The 19,711-nt window shown below is 44.6% G+C and overlaps 1 protein-coding gene across 1 annotated transcript in view; it reads right to left on the bottom strand.

Moving 5' to 3' along the window:
* SHQ1 (SHQ1, H/ACA ribonucleoprotein assembly factor) overlaps positions 1–19,711 on the bottom strand; it is a 134,856-nt gene that overhangs the window by 102,462 nt on the left and 12,683 nt on the right. Inside the window, exons 5-6 of the mRNA XM_062201270.1 lie at positions 10,921–11,033; positions 3,315–3,442 (exon numbers count right to left, since the gene is read on the bottom strand). Coding sequence (XP_062057254.1) covers positions 3,315–3,442; positions 10,921–11,033 — 241 coding nt within the window. The remainder of the gene's footprint in view (positions 1–3,314; positions 3,443–10,920; positions 11,034–19,711) is intronic.

Consider the following 19,711-nt stretch of genomic DNA (forward strand, 5'->3'; position numbering starts at 1 on the left):
GCCATCTTCTGCTGCTTTCCCAGGTGCATTAGTAGGGAGCTGGATTGGAAGTAGAGCAGCTGGGTCTTGAACCAGTGCCCACATGGCATGCCAGTGATGCAGGCAGAGGCTTTACCCACTACACCACAACACCAGCCCCTGTGCTAAGCATTTTAAATACACTGTCTCAATCAATCCTCAGGACAGCTCTGAGACAGGCAGAGGATTTCTACAGCAACCCCAAGTTGCAAGATCACAAAGCTAGTCCATAGCAGAGCAAAATTAAACCCTGTGTACCACACTTAGCTTGATTCTCGCACTTAACCTTACACTTGGCATATCAGAAGAGGTACTTTCTGTTCAACAGATCTCAAGTTCTCCTACCTTATATCACATGCCCTTGATATTTTAAAGATGATTTTTGGAATTAATCACCAAAATGGCCTCGTAAACTACAACTGTTTGTACCACACTAGCCTCGCTGTAAGTCAAAGGTCAGATGAAGAAGGGTCAGGAGAGCCAGTGGTTAAAAGGAAGGATTGACTTAATCTGCTAAAATCATGCAGAGAGAACCAACTCAAAGCACTGCCGACACAGAAAACTGGACTGAGAACAAGCTGCAATTGATCAAAGCAGAACAAGCTAGAATTTATATCAAAGAAATGTCTTTTGATTTTTAGGGCAACTAGCTCACCCTGGTGGACAGAAAACTCCACTACGCAACCACCTATCCCTTCCCACATGACCTCATTTAAATACTGGGTAAAACTTAGGGAAACTGATCCAGAGCCATTGCTATCCCTGATGATTCAAGTTTGAGCAAACTTTCTGAGCAGATCTGCGTGGCATATACAGTTAACCATCTAAAGTTTTTAGCAATCCTGGTCTGGAAATGTGTCTATATGCAGTCAAAGGAAGTTTCTTAAACCAAATATAAAGCCCAAGATTTATTCAAAACAATAATAACAAGGTATCAGCAGTCATTACAAATGAGTTTCTATTATGCAAAGATGGCAGCAGCAATTTTTGAGTCCAGACGAAATCACCTAAACTCTAACAAAACTTAACCACAAAAATATTCACTACAATATTTACTTATTCTATAAATATCTGCAGAGTATCTATTATATATGAACAGGCTCTACACCAGACACTGGGATGGAATGCAGCAGAGACCCGGTGGCTACTTCACACTGAATAATAGTACAACAGTAGAAAACTGTAAACAACCCAAATATCCAGAAGCAGTAAATAGCCCAATGTCCACCCATCCTGATACAAATATACAATGGGATTCTAGGCAGCCATTAAAAACAGTTTCAGGTAGATCTGCAAGTGCAGACACAGAAGCTTGGCCACATACACTACAAACTGCAAAAAACAAGAAAAGGACAGAGAGGATATGCTGGTGCTATGGTACAGCAGGTTAAACCACTGCCTGCAATGTTAGCATCCCATATGAGTGCCATTCTGAGGCTTCACTGCTCTGCCTCTGACCCAGCTGCCTGCTAATGTGCCTGAGAAAGCAGCAGAAGATGGCCCAAGTGCTGGGGCCCCTGTACCCACGTGGGAGACCCATTGGAGCTCCAGGCTCAACCAGGCTTGGGGGCGTTGTGGCCATCTGAGGAATGAGCCTGCAGATGAAGATCTCTATCTCAATCTCTCTCTCAGTATCTGTTTCAATCTCTCCCCTCTGGCCATACTTCAAAAAATAAATAAATCTTGGCCCTCAATATGCTAATCCTCCACCTGTGGCACCTCAACCTGGGTTTTAGTCCCGGTCGGGGAGCCGGAGTCTGTCCCGGTTGCTCCTCTTCCAGGCCAGCTCTCTGCTGTGGCCAGGGAAGGCAGTGGAGGATGGCCCAGGTCCTTGGGCCCTGCACCTGCATGGGAGACCAGAAGAAGCACCTGGCTCCTGGCTCCAGATCAGCGCGATGCACCGGCCACAGTACGCTGGCTGCAGCAGCCATTTTGGGGTGAACCAACGGCAAAGGAAGACCTTTCTCTCTGTCTCTCTCTCTCACTGTCCACTCTGCCTGTCAAAAAATAAATAAATCTTAAAAAAAAGAAGAAGAAGAAGAACAGAGAAGTGAGTCTGTGTGTATAAATTTGTTTATACTTTTTTTTTAAAAAAAGATTTGTTTTATTTATTTGAAAGAGTTACACAAAAGAGAAGAAGAGGCAGAGAGAGAGAGAGGTCTTCTATCCACTGGTTCACTCCCCAAATAGCCGCAACAGACGGAGCTGGACCAATCTGAAGCCAGGAGCCATGAGCTTCTTCCAGGTCTCCCACATGGGTGCAGGAGCCCAAGGAGTTGGGCCATCTTCCACTGCTTCCCCAGGCTATAGCAGAGAGCTGGATTGGCAGTAGAGCAGCTGGGACACAAACCAGCACCCACATGGAATGCCGGCACTGTAGGTGGCAGCTTTATCCGCTATGCCACAGCGCCGGCCCCTCTTTATACTTAAATGTGGGTATATGTATTCTTAAATACCCCACTGTTAACAGCGGTCACTTTTAGAAGAGGAATGAGAAATGTCAATATTCCATTTAACAGATGTCAGAATGTATGGGTATGTGTGTATTTCATTTGTACATAAAATGTAATTTTTAATGTACAAATAAAAACTAAGTATCAGTATGATGGAAAATTTGGACTTCTATTCTTGATCTACCTGAAACTGTCATTCATTCTAATGTACAGACTTAATATACCAGCCTCACAAGTGGAGAAGATGGTAATGACACGCCCATCTAGGAAAGAACCCTCAGGGTTAATACTCAGCTTCGTGCTACACACGGCACAGCCACCACAGATGGTGTGGCTCAGAAAGCTCTGCAGCTGGGCACTCACAGGCCAGCTACCAGCTGTCTGTAAGGTCCACATGTGAGCAAAGGCCTCACATCAAACCACCTGCAGGGAAGCTGGGAAGGACATACCCAGGCCATTCAGTAGGGAAAGGGAATGAGAACCGGGTGTCCTCCCACCAGCTGTCCTGATCACGGGGCTGCCCAGACTTCTCAGATTATTCAAAGACTACAAATGTCCTGGCTGTTAAAATAACTTAAAAAAGAAAAGAATAAAAAATTTTAAAAAGACGCCAATGAGTCTCAAAAACATGGACTTTTCAAAAGATTTTTCCAATACAAGTCTAATAGTTGAGTGGCATTTTCCAGTCAGGGTAGATTTCATTTCCAAAATTTGCAATCCAAAATCATATTTTGCTCATTACAACGTAATTATAATTATATGCTTCATAATAAGGAAGGTGGTAAACGTGGCATACCATAGGATTTTAAAATTAAACAAATGAGCTACTTTTGACTTTCTTACCTGACACAGCATGCGTTTCCTGCTCCTGGCTCTTTCCCAAAGAGGCCATCAATCTGGAATATGCTTCAGTCCACCAAGGATTATACTTCAAAATCTGTTCAATCTCTTCATCCTCAAAAAAGTCCGCTCTGGGAAAACATGGAGGACAGGCTTGTTACATGGGGTTAGGATTGCCTTCATTTTCTAAAATCTTCTGGTTCACTGCATTTGCACTGGAAATGTGAATGGTTAATTCAAAACACATTTCCAGCACCTTCTTTCTTTCTTTTTGTCAATAATTACATAAAACAAAAAGTCAGAGTCTAACTAAAGGGACATCTGACACTTATGATCTCTTCAAAGAGAAGACAGATAAGTCCTACCCTAAAGGCCCACCCTGGACTCCCGGGCATGGGAGAAAGTCAATCTTAACACACACTCTTGCTAGTTTTGTGCACACCACAGATTCTGGTAAGGTTACAAGAAAGGAAAGACATTTTCAACTCCACCAGCGAAGAAACACAAATAGACGAGCAGGAAATTCACAAAGAGGTGCAAAGAGGCTACACACCCAGACACACATCATTCTGTGGCATGCACACTAGAATTTTCTTCCGTAACGCAATCTATTTATTTGAATCTTAACAGCTCCTTGAGTTTATACTACTAAAAAAGGTTAAGTGCAACCTTTGCAAAGAACGGAGCACTATTTTCCCCTGCACTCTACATTTTCAGTTTTAACTAGAAAAGTAACAGCTACATTAAAAATATTCTTCTTATTCTGGGAGGACACTTTAGTGCCCATAGGGCCCACCCCCACTGTAGCAGGCATCTGGGGAGTGAACCAGAAGATTTCTCTGCTTCTCAAATAAATGTTTAAAAAAAAAAAAAGAGTAAAGAAAAGAAAGGAAGAAAGGAAGAGATTATGCTACCTTGCATTCACAGTTGGAGATTGGTATTCACAGGGCAAGCATGACAAAGGACACCCAGAGAAACTTTATTATATTTCAGTTAATTAGAAACTCAAGGAACTGGCTGCTTGGAGAAACTGAATTTTGTAGCTGACAATTTTATGATCTTAAATACTTTTTTTCTTTCAAGCGAGATACGAAATCTTTCAAAAACAAGAAAGATCACAGATAACTCACTGTGCTCCGTGTGCTCCAGGCACTGCACTCAGCACTTTGTGTGCATGACTCCCTGGAGCCCTCGTCATCAGAGGCAGCGCAGGACTGCTAACACCTTCATTTTACAAGGGTGGAAACTGAGGCTGGAAAAAGCTGTGTTACCTTGGCTGAGCTCAGGTAACCAGTAAGAAGTGTTAACCAGGAGGTGGGGCCACTTAAGGCATTCTCCAGAATCCAAGCTCTTAGCTAACATAAGAAACACTCCATTTTTATGCATGAGGAAATAAAAGTACATATTGGACAGAATTGAACAGCTAATATCCTGAAATGAGAGTTCTCAATATCAATTTTTGTCAGGTGCACAAGGTGTATGAGACCAGAATAAAGAAGTTACTTTATAAATGAATCCTAAATCTATTTCCTAATTAGCTATCTCTTCCTCCTTAAGTACAGGAAAACTCTTTTGAATGGAAGTTCTGGCCGGCGCAGTGGCTCAATAGGCTAATCCTCCGCCTGTGGTGCCAGCACACCGGGTTCTAGTCCCGGTTGGGGCGCCGGATTCTGTCCTGGTTGCCCCTCTTCCAGGCCAGCTCTCTGCTGTGGCCCTGGAAGGCAGTGGAGGATGGCCCAAATCCTTGGGCCCTGCACCGCATGGGAGACCAGGAGGAGGCACCTGGCTCCTGACTTCGGATCAGCGCGGTGCGCCGGCCGCAGCGTGCTAGCAGCAGCGGCCATTGTGGGGTGAACCAACGGAAAAGGAAGACCTTTCTCTCTGTCTCTGTCTCTCACTGTCTACTCTGCCTGTCAAAAAAAAGAATGGAAGTTCTTCTTTAGACTCATACACAAACTAGAAATGTAAATTTTTCCTAGGAAATTAATTTCAAAAAGGATAAACAGTGTTAGTAGCAGAAGGGGTCAGTGTTGTAGAGCAGTGGGTCAGGCCACCACTTATCGTTCAAGTCCTGCCTTTAACTTCTGATCCAGGTTACCACTGCTTTCTCCTGGAGGCGGGGATAGCAGATGACAACTCAAGTCCTTGTTCTCTGCCACCCACATGGGACACTTGAATGGAGTTCCTAGATCCTGGCTTTGGCCTGGCTTAGCCCTGGCTGTTGAGGGCATTTGGAAGGTAAACTAGAGGATGGAGTAGATTTCTCTCTCTCTCTCTCTCTCTCTCTCTCTCTCCCCCTGCCTTTCAAATAAATGAATAAGTCTCTTTAAAAAAAAGTATCTAGCTAACCTGCTGACTACATAATTCATTCAACAAAATGTATGAAGTTTATGCCGTGTTCCAGGTTCCACGCTGGGCACTGGGGTTCCACAGCTGACAAGACACGGCCCAGCCTCTGTGGGGTTTACAGTCCCTTGGGAGAGCAAAGCCATTACGATACAGCATACGGCAATGACACAACAGCACCACAGTCTATGGCAAAATAAACCTGGGACACAGGACGACCCTGGAGGAAAGAATATCTACGCCAATTACTGAATGGTAATTAACAACTAAGCATATTAGGAGTGCTATGGAATGAAAAAGTAGCTGGCAAAGGCTAGGGAACAAACAGGCACAGTTAAAAAGAAAAAAAAGAAGAGTTGAGAGAAGCTAAAAATGAGATGTTGTAGTGACACAACCCTGTGAGCCATGTTTTAAAATCTGAAGGAGCTTTACCTGAAAGAACGCCTGAACACCTAAAAGCTTTTACACAGAGGAGGGACCGCAGTGTGTTTTGGAAACATCACTCGGCGCAGTCTGGAATGATTTAAAGGAACAAACCTAAACGAGCAGAAATAACGATGACCTGGACAGGACAGGGGCAGTGGAACTTGGAGCAGAGTGGATGTGTATCAGCTACCTGCAGCAGCTAGAACCGCCAGGACACAGGGGTGGGGCCATCTTGACCCCAGGATTCCAACCTCAGCACCCTGTCCTCGGCACCCTTCATCAAGACAGTGCCACGAGAGTGAGAGCTAAATCACTTCCTTCTGGAAAGCTGGACTGCAAGATGCCCTCTAGGACACAGGAGCAGAGATCTGAGACGGAGTTAGTGAACATCCCAAGGCCTCTGTAACTCACGGGGCTTACATTCTAGGGAGGGAAGGAGCTATTTCTAAGTGTCCCAAGCGCTATTTATAAAGCAGAGTAAAGGTTCAGAGAGTGACTGGCACCCCACTGATCACTGTTTCAGCATGTACAAAAATCCAACTCCTCATTTTACCTGCAAAGTCTCCCTGAGTTTTCTATTTGGTTAGGGTCTCATTTCTCATCCTAGTCATCTAGGTTAGAAACCTAGGATTGGGGCCGGTGCTGTGGCACAGCGGGTTAACGCCCTGGCCTGAAGTGCTGGCATCCCATATGGGCGCCAGTTCTAGTCCTGGCTGCACCTCTTCCGATCCAGCTCTCTGCTATGGCCTGGGAAAGCAGTACAAGATGGCCCAAGTCCTTGCGCCCCTGCTCCCATGTAGGAGACCCGGAAGCAGCTCCTGGCTCCTGGCTTTGGATCAGCGCAGCTCCGGCCATTGCGGCCATCTGGGGAGTGAACCAGAGGACGGAGGACCTCTCTCTCTGTTTCTACCTCTCTCTGTAACTTTGTCTTTCAAATAAATAAAAATAAATCTTAAAAAAAAAAAAAAAGAAACCTAGGATTATCCTGAACTTCCTTTTTCTGCCACACACTCGGTCAATCCTGAAGCTGTGTCATTCATCTCTGTATTTCTCCTTCACCCCCACTGTTTCTGGCTCTCATCTGTGTCTGGCTTACTGAAACACGCATGCAGCTATCTGGCCTGCAGCTCTTCTTCCAGTCTGGACTTTTTCAACTCCACTAACCATAAAGCAAAGATCTCTTGTTACTAGGCATTGCTTTGTGATCTGCTCAATAAATCCAAAGCCTGATTAACACTACCTTCCTTAACATATTCAGAATAATGAAAAATCATCACAATTTAAAATGGCATTGCAAATGGTATATGGTCATTTTTGTCCCTTCTCATACTTCATAGATGTTTATAATGTTGCCTACATTCTTCTACTATTTTCTCCTGAGTAAAGAAATAGGTAAGAGATCATGAATTGGTTAAGGTAAAAAAATGTATCAATAATTTAAAAACAATTTGGGAAGAAAAAAACCAACATTCTAACCAACAGAAATATGAAAATTTGGCTTTAATAAGCAAAAGAGGAAGGGCTATTAAGGAATGCTTCAAGATGTCATCGACATATTTCAGTATAAAAATAATATCCAAAAGGAATTATACATAGCAAGAAATTTTATGTGGCTGGGAATGGGCCAGTCCAAAGCCAGGAGCCAGGAGCTTCATCTGGGTTTCCCATGTGAGTGGAGGGGCCCAAACATTACAGCCACCATCCACTGCTTTTCCCAGACAATTAGCAGGAAGCTGTATCAGAAGTGGAGAGGCCAGCACACAAACCAGCACCCATTTGGCATCCTGGCATCGCAGGTAGTGTATTTACCCACTACGGCACAATGCCGGCCCCAGATAAATAATCTTTAAAAAAAAAAAATCAATGTTTAACATGGCATCTATTATCTGCCCAGTGCTATGCTGGGCTGCAAAATATACCAAAAACAACACAGATCACACCAGACTGACAAGCAGATTTTACAACACAGGATTTTAAAAATCATTACAATAATCCACCTACATGTGCCTTGAAACTGTTTAAAATTTTTTTACATTCAATTGACTGCTTAGCATGAAATTAAAATTGGTTTTTCTCAGGCCCATAAAAAACCTGATACAAGGAGAGTTCATGACCCGTAAAAGGGCTACTCAAACAACTTAACAATAGGTAACATATTATACTAAAATAATATTTGCTACAGATCATATGTGCACATCATTACACTAATGTAATGCATATATTATGATATGCTATCTGCATGGTAGATAATGAGGCATTTAAACTGAGTATTCTCACCATTGTATTCATCAGTAACAAAAACAAAATAGTGCACTAAGCCAAAAAGAATTTTTAACTGAAAATCTGAAAGAACTTTATTTGTGGTTCATCTAATATCAGTACACTTACTTGGGTGAGTCAGTCAGCTGATGTAAGTAGTAATACCAAAATTACAACTAGCCAGTCTTGTTGCTGTCAGAGAAGTCACAAAGAACCTAGACCTCTAGATGCCGGCTCTCCTGGCTGAGCCCATGACTACATCTAAGCCACTCTTGTAAGAACTATTCTTTGAGAAACAGAAAGAACACTTAATGCGTTCCATTACAGATCATAACAGTCTTGATAAAGAAATATGTAAGACAAAAAAGAAAGGCTACTTAGAGTATCACATTGCTAACCATAAATTTCAATTTCCTAATTCTGTCAGGCCATAGTTTATTCTTCCAGTTTTGGAAGAAAAGAGATGGTAGTTCTTCTAGTTAAGCTCCCTCTCACTTGAAATTTTAGCCTTGTAAAGCTCATTCTGTTTTCACGCTAGCCCAAGAAATCTGCTGACAGTGAAATTCCCACTTGAAATCTTCAGCATGACTTTGGATGGCTTTCTCCAAATGACTCTTCAGTGGGGCTTTCATGCCACAATTGAAGACAAAGGTCATCAGAAGTGGCAATATAAATGGAGTCCAATCTCTCAGTTTCCCTCAGGATGTTGAGCAGTTCAACCACTTATCATTATACATCATTCATCCCATTTGCACATCACAAGATATATTTCTGCCATTCCAATTAGTATCCGACTGTGTCACAGGAGATAGAATGTTAATCACAACAGCCAGAGCAGCTAAACCGGAATCAGGAACATAAAAAGGGAATGCAAAATGACAACTAGAGTCTCTTTTCAAGTCCTGGCCAAGCCACCTAGTGGTAGTATGACAGTGGGCAAGTCTCTTAACCTTCTTTCCTCATTTGCTGTGAGAACTGAATTAAATAATCGCCTGAGAGCACATGGTAAGCTAATAGCAATATACAAACATAAAGGAATATGATGATTCTAATTGCATCATAACACTCTAGAAATTATTTACCCAGAATGCCAGGGCTTGGGAAGAGTAGTTACTGAAATCTACATCAACACACAATACCCAGTCTCCATACATTCAGAGAGAGAATCAAGAATCCAGGGACAGAGAAAGAGAGAAAAAAAGAAAAGATGGATCCAGGGGCTAGTGTTGTGGCACAGCAAGTTAAGCCGCCACCTGTGATGTTGGCATCCCATGTTGAAGTGCTAATTTGAATCACAGCTGCTCCATTTTTGATCCAGCACCTCACTAATGTGTCTGGGAAAGCAGAAGATGGCTCAAGTGCTTGGTCCCCTGCCACCCATGTGGGAGACCTGGATGGAGTTCCAGATTCCTGGCTTGGGCCTGGCCTAGCCCCAGCCGTTGTAGCCATTTGGGTAGTGAGCCAGTGGATAAGATCCCCCCCTCCCTGTATCTCACTCATTCTTTGTAATTCTGCCTTTCAAATAAATAAGTAAATACTTTTTAAAATTCATTCAATCAGTCAATTAATAAAAAGTATCCAGAGGCCAGGTGACAATCCTTGGAAGAAGGATGGTTATCCTAGCCAGCCTTTCCTCAGGTGATCATTTACCTATCCAATACCTAGATAAGGTCCTTATGCAAAGTTTATGGCTAAAGTCGTGATTACTGAGGGTGAAAAATACTGTAAAACTTTAAATTTAGATAACAAAGAATAATTATTAGTCCATCTGAAACAGATGGTTAATTATAGTGCTAGTGGAGAAAACTGTGAGGAACATAAGAACATCTTGGATCACCCAAAAAATGCAGGACAGGTAGTAAATTCAAATTCTTAAAGAAATCAAAACTCATTTTCATTGATATATTTCTTTAGTCACAACAAAAATTATACTTAAAAGCAGTATAAATATTCTCATGAATTTAGTGTTCTATCTGAAGCCTTGCTAGAAAAAAGCCTCAAAAAAGTATGCTAGAAGAATTCTGTGTTGCTTGAACAACTAAGGAGCACCATCTTACCGAGATTACCAAGGTACAACAGCTGGAGGTTAAGTCCAATGTTAATTAAGTTTTGAGTCAGCACTAAGTTCCAGGACCCAAAACATACACGCCTACTGGAGTTTAAACGAATACTCAATTTTTTTTTTTTTTTTTTTTTAAACAGGCAGAGTGGATAGTGAGAGAGAGAGACAGAGAGAAAGGTCTTCCTTTGCCATTGGTTCACCCTCCAATGGCCACCGCAGCCAGCGCATCGCGCTGATCCGAAGCCAGGAGCCAGGTGCTTCTCCTGGTCTCCCATGTGGGTGCAGGGCCCAAGGATTTGGGCCATCCTCCACTGCCTTCCCGGGCCATAGCAGAGAGCTGGCCTGAAGAGGGGCAACCGGGATAGAATCCAGCGCCCCAACCAGGACTAGAACCCAGTGTGCCGGCGCCGCAAGGCAGAGGATTAGCCTGTTAAGCCACGGCGCCGGCCAAATACTCAAATTTTTAACAAATAAATGTCAAGTAACTTATTTAATACTCAAAAACTCAATACTCACAGATAATGATCTGGATCAAACTTGGCCAGCTCAGCAGCCAGGCGTTTCTGTCTTCGTTCAGCTGCAGGAGTAAAATCTGGATTCTTTATATCAATAACATCACTCAATTCATCCTAAGAACACCCAGAGAAGAAAGAATAATTGCTATCTCCTATTTTTAGCATTTAAAAATCAAGTTTTACACAAAAATATCAAAGCATGAAAAGAATCTAACTGATTAGTAGACTGACACCAACTGCAACATTGAGATTCAACTCCAGCAAACAGCTGCTGAGTACCTACTACATGCTGGGCCCTGTGGAATCTTTCATGGAAACCATCTCATTTGATACTTTAATAGCAAATAAACTGATTAACACATATTAAGACTATAGAAGTTTCAGGCAAAAAACAGGATGGAATAAAGCCCTTCCTGCAAGCTGGAACATTTTCCATCCACTTCTCCCTTTAGCCCCAAAGGAGTTGAAAGTTATTAACGGTACAGGAGTTTGAGTATCAGACACCTTATACACAGACTTTTTTTTCTTCCTATAGTCTAGATCAACTGGCCTCAAAGAATTACTACGTAAATCCATATACACAAAACTGCACATTCTACTTTATGAGCAGATTTAAGAATTTCTACTGGGGCTGGCATTATGGTGTTAGTGAGTCAAGCTGCTGCCTGTGATGCTGGCATCCCATATGGGCAACGGTTTGAGTCCTGGCTGCTCCACTTCCGATCCAGCTCCCTGCTGATGCACCTGGGAAAGCAGTGGAAGATAACACAAGTGCCTGGGGGCTTCTGAACCCACGTGGAAGACCCAGATGAAGCTCCTGGCTCCCAGCTCTGGCCATTGCAACCGTCTGGAGAGTGAATCAGAGAATGGAAGGTCTCTATCTCTTCCCTATCTCTGTATCTGTCTTCCTAATAAATCTTTGGGGGTGGGGCTGTGGCATAGCAGGTAAAGCTGCTGCCTGAAGCACCAGCATCCCACATGGGTGCTAGTTCGAGTCCTGGCTGCTCTAATTCCAATCCAGCTCCCTGTTGATATGCCTGGGAAAGCAGAGGTAGATGGCCCAAGTATTTGGGTCCCTGCACCCACATGGGCCCTGGCCATTGCAGCCATCTAAAGAGTGAACCAGCAGATGGAAGATCTCTCTCTCTCTTTCTCTCTTTCTCTCTCTCTCTCTCTGCCTCTCGCTCTCTGTAACTCTGCCTTTCAAGAAAATAAATGTCTTAAATAATCTTTCTAAAAAACAGAATTTTTATGAGAGATTTTGATGTAGATGATATTCTACTAGAAAATTAATTTACCATAATTGTCTTTTCTAAAATATGATTAATGTATTTGAAAAGTAGAGTGACAGAGAGAGAAACAGATCTTCCATCTACTGATTCAATCCCTAAATGGCTACAATGGCCCAAACTGGACCAGGCTGAAGCCAGGAGGAACTCTATGTAAGTCTTCCACAGCAGTGGCAGGGATTCAAGTACTTGAGTCATCATCTACTGCTTCCCAGGGGGCATTAGCACAGAACTGGATCGGAAGTGGAGCAGCCAGACTCAACCTGGTACTCCATTATGGAATTCCAGTGTCTCAAGCACAGCTTAACCTAATGCACCACAACGCCTGTCCTGACAACTGTCTTTACCTATACATATTGAAACATAGCTTGTTCCAGCCGGCGTCATGGCTCACTTGGCTAATCCTCTGCCTGCAGCGCCAGCACCCCAGGTTCTAGTACTGGTCGGGGCGCTGGATTCTGTCCCGGTTGCTCCTCTTCCAGTCCAGCTCTCTGCTGTGGCCCGGGAAGGCAGTGGAGAGTGGCCCAAGTGCTTGGGCCCTGCACGCACATGGGAGACCAGGAGGAAGCACCTGGCTCCTGGCTTCGGATTGGCGCAGCATGCCAGCCTCAGCACACATGCCATGGCGGCCATTTGGGGGATGAACCAATGGAAAAAGGAAGACCTTTGTCTCTGTCTCTCTCACTGTCTAACTCTGCCTGTCAAAAAAAGAAAGAAAGAAAGAAAGAAATATAGCTTGTTCCTTAAGCGAAATCTTACAAAAGAGATGTATAATAGGAAAACTGCCCAGGATACCATAGTCTTTATCCTTTTGGTTAGAACTGTGAAAACTTACACAATGCCAACATTCCTAAAACTGGGCCTGCTTTTCCTTCTTCAATCTCCCTACTCCTACAACTATCCCCAAGTGAGAAGCACAGAAATCGGATGAAGGTTAAAGAATACTCGGAAGAAGGTTGTGGAGGCAAACTGTTGAAGACAGATTTGTAAATGGTATTACAGGTAAGTGCCTATTAGGCAGGTTTACAAGTCAGTGACTGTAATACAAAACACAACCATGAAAGTGAACAGCGTTGAGACTAGAATACAGCCACCCCACTCAAGCAAAACTGCCACATAGTAAAAAAAAAAAAAAAAAAAAAAAAAAAAAAAAAAAAAAAAATTCTTGCATTCTAACCACAACCCTTTTAGTTCAGGTAATATCAACAGTGTTTATTCTAAACCGCTTCTAATATAAGAAGAGGGTCCAGAGATCCTTTTGGAAGTCACTGGAATATCCAGGACATTCTAATACTTCCAAAGCCAAAGTTTACCCTAAACTTATAAAAAATTCCCATTCAAAAAGTTCCTTTGTAATTTATTTTTTGGAGAGTTAGAATGTATTTCCCCATAGAAATGCTATTACAGTGGGAGTTACAGAGTCTCAGGCCAGCCTTCAAGTTGGTACAATTCCTAATACACTAGAAAGAGAGCACCCATGACATGAAGGGCTTATCAAGCACTGCAGCAATGCTCCCATGGGAAAGACCTGCAGGTTTCTGGAGCTGAAGCCACCAGAACACATCTCTTCCCTAAGCAGTACAACCTATATTTTTCCTCAATTCCTCTACTTCTTTACCCGCCTAAAGTTTCCCCACAGGGCTGGGAAAGAGGCACTGTAATGTATCTGCAGAAGTTACTTAAGCTAAGTCAACACTATGAGAGCCACGCCTGCTCATGGAACCCAAGCCTCCCTGCCCAGCAACCTGGACAGGCACACCTATCCTTTCTTTCCTCTTTCTAGCCCCAGGGAGCTCCCTGGCCTGCGTCCTCACTTCTCAAAGTCCAAAGAGTGACTTCAGAGGTAGACAAATGTGGGCCCAGGTCCCAGTGCACCTCCCAGAGCCTCGCTGCCTACTAGACATGAGTCCAGTGACACCTCTATCACAGCGCTATGTACTAGTGTCTGCTTGCTTCCTTTGCTGTAACAAATGACCATAAGCTCAGAGTCTTCATACACATTTACTGTCATCCCGTTCTGAAGGTCAGAAACCCACCATCAGTCTCACTGGGCTGAAGTAAGGTGCCAGTGGGGCTGCAGCTCTTCTTGGGGGTAGGGGTGCTCTGTTCCTTTGCCCTCTCCATCTTCAAGGACGCCTTGGCCTTTGGCCCCACATCACATCCCTGTTCCTCCATTGGCTTCTACCACCACGTGGCCTTTTACTCTGACCAGATGCTTGCACTGTGATCTTCCTACATCCCTCTTGTATGCACCCATGGATTAGACTGGGCCAACCAGATAATTCCAGCCAGTCTCCCCAAGATCCTGGGATCAGCACTGTGGCTCAGTGGGTTAAAGCCTCAGCCTGCAGTACCCACATCCTATATGGGCGCCAGCTCGAGTCCCAGCTGCTCCTCTTCCGATCCAGCTCTCTGCTATGGCCTGGGAAAGCAGCAGAAGATGGCACAAGTCCTTAGGCCTCTGCACCTGTATGGGAGACCTGAAAGAAGCTCCTGGCTCCTGGCTTCGGATCAGCTCAGCTCTAGCCATTGCAGTCATTTGGGGAATGAACCAGCAGAATGGAAGACCTCTCTCTCTGGCTCTATCTCACTCTGTAATCCTTTCAAATAAATAAAATAATTCTTTAAAAAAAAAAAAAAAACAGATCCTTCACTTCCTCACAGCAGTGAAGTACCTCTGGCCACATCAGGTAGCACAGTCACACATCTAAGCACAAGAGCATCTTCTGGGGGGGAAGGACAACCTCGTGTGCCACTGGCTGTGGGGAGGACTGAATGAGAAAACACCAATACATTCAGTAGTGTGGCTGCCCTTCTCCCGCAATGAGGCTCATCGACCGCTCCTCTGAGAGGATGCCTCCTTCCTGTGCCTCAGTCTCCTCACCTGCTAATCACAAAGTAGGGCAAGGTGGCAGAATTAAAATGTTCCCTTCATTACTTCAGCTGGGCTGATGTCAGGTCATAGACAGGTACAATGGGTGAGTCTCTGCAGACAGCTACATTTTAAGGGATAGACAACTGCTAGATGAAATCCTACCGGCCCAAAGAATGCACCTGCTCTGACCTCAGCTCTCAACACCTAGCCCACTGTGTTCCTCACACTCACATCGACTCCCCTCTGCTCAAAACTGCCCAGCCTGCCTTCCATAGCTGGAACTCGCCCAGTCAGTCCTAATGCCAAGCCTCTGCCTTTGCAGCAGCCTTCTCATCACTTGGAACTCAAGGTGAAGTTCAAGGTGAAGACCAAAGCAGCCTTCTGGGGACAAGCATTTGGCCTAGTCGTGAAGGCACCAATTGAGACGCTGCAACCCAGACTGCACTGGCTGGGTTCCATTCCCAGTGCCAGCTCCTGGGCAGTCCCTGGGAGGTAATGGTGATGACTCAAGTGATTGGGTTCTTGCCACCCACATGAGACACCTGGATTGCATTTCTAATTCCTGGCTTTGGCTCTGACCCAGACCCAGCCATTGCAGGCATTGGGAAGCCAACAGATGGGATTTCTTTCTCCTCCTGCCTCTCAAATAACTAATAATTTTTAAAAAGCGGAGGAGGCCTCCTTTGGGCAGCCCAGGCAAAGCAGTGGCCCTCCAGTGTTCCCATTACACCCTCCTTTTCCTTCTTATGTTACTAGCTGACATTTTCCCTAAGGTTTGTTGTCTGCATGACTACTGTCTGTGCTCCCATCAGAATATTCCATGAGGGCATGCGTCTCACCTGTCTTCTTCCTCACTGTGTCCTCAGCACCTCAGCGCTGTGCCGGGCACTCAGGACTCAACCACTCATTCAGCACAGAGTGCCTGAGGGCCCTGTTCTGAGTGCTGGAGCACAGCTCCAGTAACAAATGCACAAAGGAGAATGAGAACTGACCAGAAGAAAGCAGCCCCTTTGCCTGGCTCGCTCCTCTTTTGGCCTCCAGACTCGGGGCCTCCACATATAGCCATATGACATGTATACAGTAGAAGGCAACTACTCCGACAGTACAAGCCCTGCCCAGCTATTTCTTTTTTAAAAAAGATTTATCTGTACAAGCCCTGCCCAGTTTTCTTTCCTGTTTAAAAAAGATTTATCTATTTATTTATATAAAAGGCAGAGTGACAGAGAGAGAAATCAGTCTTCTATCTACTGGTTCACTCCCCAAATGGCCATAATAAGCAGAACTGGGACAGGCTGAAGCCAGAACTCCATCCGGGTCTCCCACATGGGTGACAGGGGCCAAGTACTTGGGTCATCTTCCACTGTCCTGGTAGGAACATTAGCAGGGAACTGGATCAGAAGCAGAGCAACTGAGGCTCCAACTAGCATGCTGACATGGAATGCAGGCATCCCAAAGCAGTGACTTAACCCACTGTGCCACGCCTGTCTCCCTGATTGGTTCTACACACACACACACATACACACGCAGTGGCCCTGTTCAAAGTACCACAAAAGAGAAAGTGAAACAAACTTAAAAGCAAAGTTTGCTTGGGGTCGACAGTCTAAGGCATTAATCAACCAAAGGGAGAGAAGAAAGGAGGATGAGAAATGTTTAACGAGAGCAGAAAGTAAAGGATTCCTTTGTAAAGAATCGCCACGGCCACAAGTTAACAGAGCTGCTTAAAAATGGCCCCGTGAAGAAAAGGTCACGGAGGATTTACATCAGGCTTATGGACGTTTACACACAGAAAAGGCAGAGGCAATGCCAAGAGCAAAGCCAGCACTGTGTGCACATCTGCCCGGGGCGGGGGGTTGCTTGGACACCACGGCCTCAGGGGAAGCAAAGGGCCAGCAAGCCTGGTATCCTGCGGCTGCTGGCAGCAGCGACCCAGGAGCTGGCTGGGCGGGCGCCCAGAGACTCCAGGGCTGTTGCTGCTGGCAGCCACTGTACCAGAAGCTTGTTGTGAAGCCCTGATCCGAGCTGCCGGGCGCTTTTCCAAAGGCGCCCTGGTGGCCAGCAGGAATGTCAGAGAGGAGAGAAAGGGCGGAGGAGGACGTACAGGAAGCAAGAGAGCCACGGTGAAGCAGACGTGTTCCAGTGAAAACACTTCTGTGTTCTTCTCATTATCAGTGGAAAATGCAGAGGGTCACAAGAAAACTCGATTTAAGAGCGGGGCGAGAATAAAAGGAATGTACCACCTGGGAAGGGTTAAACCAGTCAATGAAGAGGAGAAACCTGGGTGTTGGGATAATGGAAGAGTTCTCACTTTCTTCCTTCTGTCTTTTTAATGAATCTGTGTAGCTTTTGTCATCACAGAAAATATTCTTTTTTTTTTTTTTTTTCAATTTATGGTGGAGGGGGAAGCTGTAAAAATACTGGTAAAATATGAGGGGTAAATGAAGCTTTACAGACATTTCCCCACCCAGGGGCAGGATCAGAGAAAGTCATGAAGGTGTTAAAGTCAGTTTAAACGAGCAGGGGTGTCCTAAAGTCTCTTGTTTCTAAGATAGCTTACCGAGAGCTCTGTGTGCTTTGCATCTTATTCCCTGGAACTCTCACTGCCGTCACCGTAGGTGGGGCAGGACTACGAACACCTTCATGGACCCACAGAGGGTTGAGCTGATGCACACAAAGTGCTCACCTACCAAGCGCTGCCCCAACCCCTCAGAGCCAGGGGAGCTGCAGGACTGGGACTCTGAGAGCTTAGAAAGGTAATACGGTGCCCACATTTTCTTTAAGCCTCCTACAAAGTCTAGGGCAGGACCCCATATCCAGATCCACTATTTCTACAGTGCCATTTTTAATTTGTACACTAAATGGGATTTTTAAAATAACTGTTAAAAGCTCACACATCAGGGCAGGTCAAGTTTTGCCATCAAATAAAAATGTTAAAAAACTTAGTTTTCAAAACTTTGGAAGATCTCAGCATTACACCAAAGGGGTTAGAAACCGGTACTGCTAGTGGGATACTATTTACATTACAAAGCTTTCTCTCACATCCTCAGCATATAGTGAGGGAATATTCATGCAAACTGTTAAGAAAAGCAACGCTCACGCAGTTAACTTTCTGAGTAAGAGTTTAATGAGTTTAGACAGTCAAGGTAGTGCTTGAGGGTGATAAACATTAAATTCAGCCGTTCCTTTCCGATGGGGGAAACAGAGGGATATAGTCAGGAAGGAAGAGACCGGGGGCTTCAACTGCGGTAATGGTTTTCTTCTTAAGCTGGGGAACAGCTACCAAGGTATCTGATATATTAGCTAACATACTTAAAATGATTTCTATCCCATAATAACTTTTATTTTAAACTAACCTAAATTACTTTTTAGAATGATTTATTTAGTTATTTTTAATTTGAAAGGCAGAGTGACACAGAGAGAGGGAGAGATAGAGATCTTCTACTTCCTGGTTCACTTTGCAAATGGCCACAATAGCCAGGCCTAGGCCAGGCTGAAGCTGGGAGTCCATATTCCTCTGGGCACCCCATGTGGCAGCAGGGGCCCAAGGACTTGGGCCATATTCTGCTGCCTTCCCAGGTACATTAGCAGGAAGCTGAATTGGAAGCTGAGCAGCTGGGACATGAACTGGCACTCCAATACCAGATGCTGGCATTACAGGCAGTGGCTTAACCCACTGTGTCAAAATGCCAGCCCCCTAAATTACTTACTTAGTAATTTTCAATAGATATACTAAGTTCTAACCTAAAAGGGACTTGGTCCAGGCTTATATTATGGCACTCCTCAAAAACCTGTCAAAATTCCTCAAGAGGAAGAGGCCTGGCATTTGGACTAGCAATTGGGTCACCAGTTAAAATGCCTACAAGAGTGCCTGGGTTCAATTTCCAGTTCCGACTTCCACTTCCAGGTTACTGCTAATGCAGACTCTGGGAGGTCACAGGTGATGGCTCAAGTAATTGGGTCCCTACCACCCACATGGGAGACTTGGAATGAGTTCCTGGCTCCTGGCTTTGGCCTAAACCAGCCTACCCAGCTCCAAGTATTTCAGGTATCTGGGGAGTGAACCAATGGATGGGAGCTGTGTCTCCCACCACACCCTCCCTGTGTGTGTGTGTGTGTGTGCGCACGCATGTCTGCCTGCCTGCCTGTCTGCCTCCTGAAGGAGAAAGGGAAGGGAAGAAGGGCAAAGGCAAGGCAAAGGGGGAAGGGCAGGGGAGAGAAGAAAATGTCAAGAGGATCTTCCCTGAACAGCGGCAGTAATCAAGTAACCAAGTTCTGTGGTTGCAGGAAGCACTTTGAATCTGAATGCACTGTGAATCTGTACTTAGCCTGTGTGGCATTTACTACCATTCATGTATAGTTTTCAACTGACAGTCCCCAAACAGTCTGACCACAAACCAGGTCTTGGCCAAATGACTGAAGTCCATTCACTGAAATCCCTGCTATGGACAAAACTGACTCTGTTCTAACTACCTCAGGCTCAGCAGGGAGTGTGGGCAGACACAGAGAACAGACACAGACCATAATCCAGTTAAAAAAAACACCCTAAGCTTCTAGAAGGAAATATTTCATCAGCATTATTGGCTCCCATGTAAATCCAAATTTTGCTCTCTATCAGGAATCTTATTCCCTTT

This window comes from Lepus europaeus, chromosome 9 (assembly GCF_033115175.1).
Source record: "Lepus europaeus isolate LE1 chromosome 9, mLepTim1.pri, whole genome shotgun sequence".
In the NCBI taxonomy this organism is placed as follows: domain Eukaryota; kingdom Metazoa; phylum Chordata; class Mammalia; order Lagomorpha; family Leporidae; genus Lepus; species Lepus europaeus.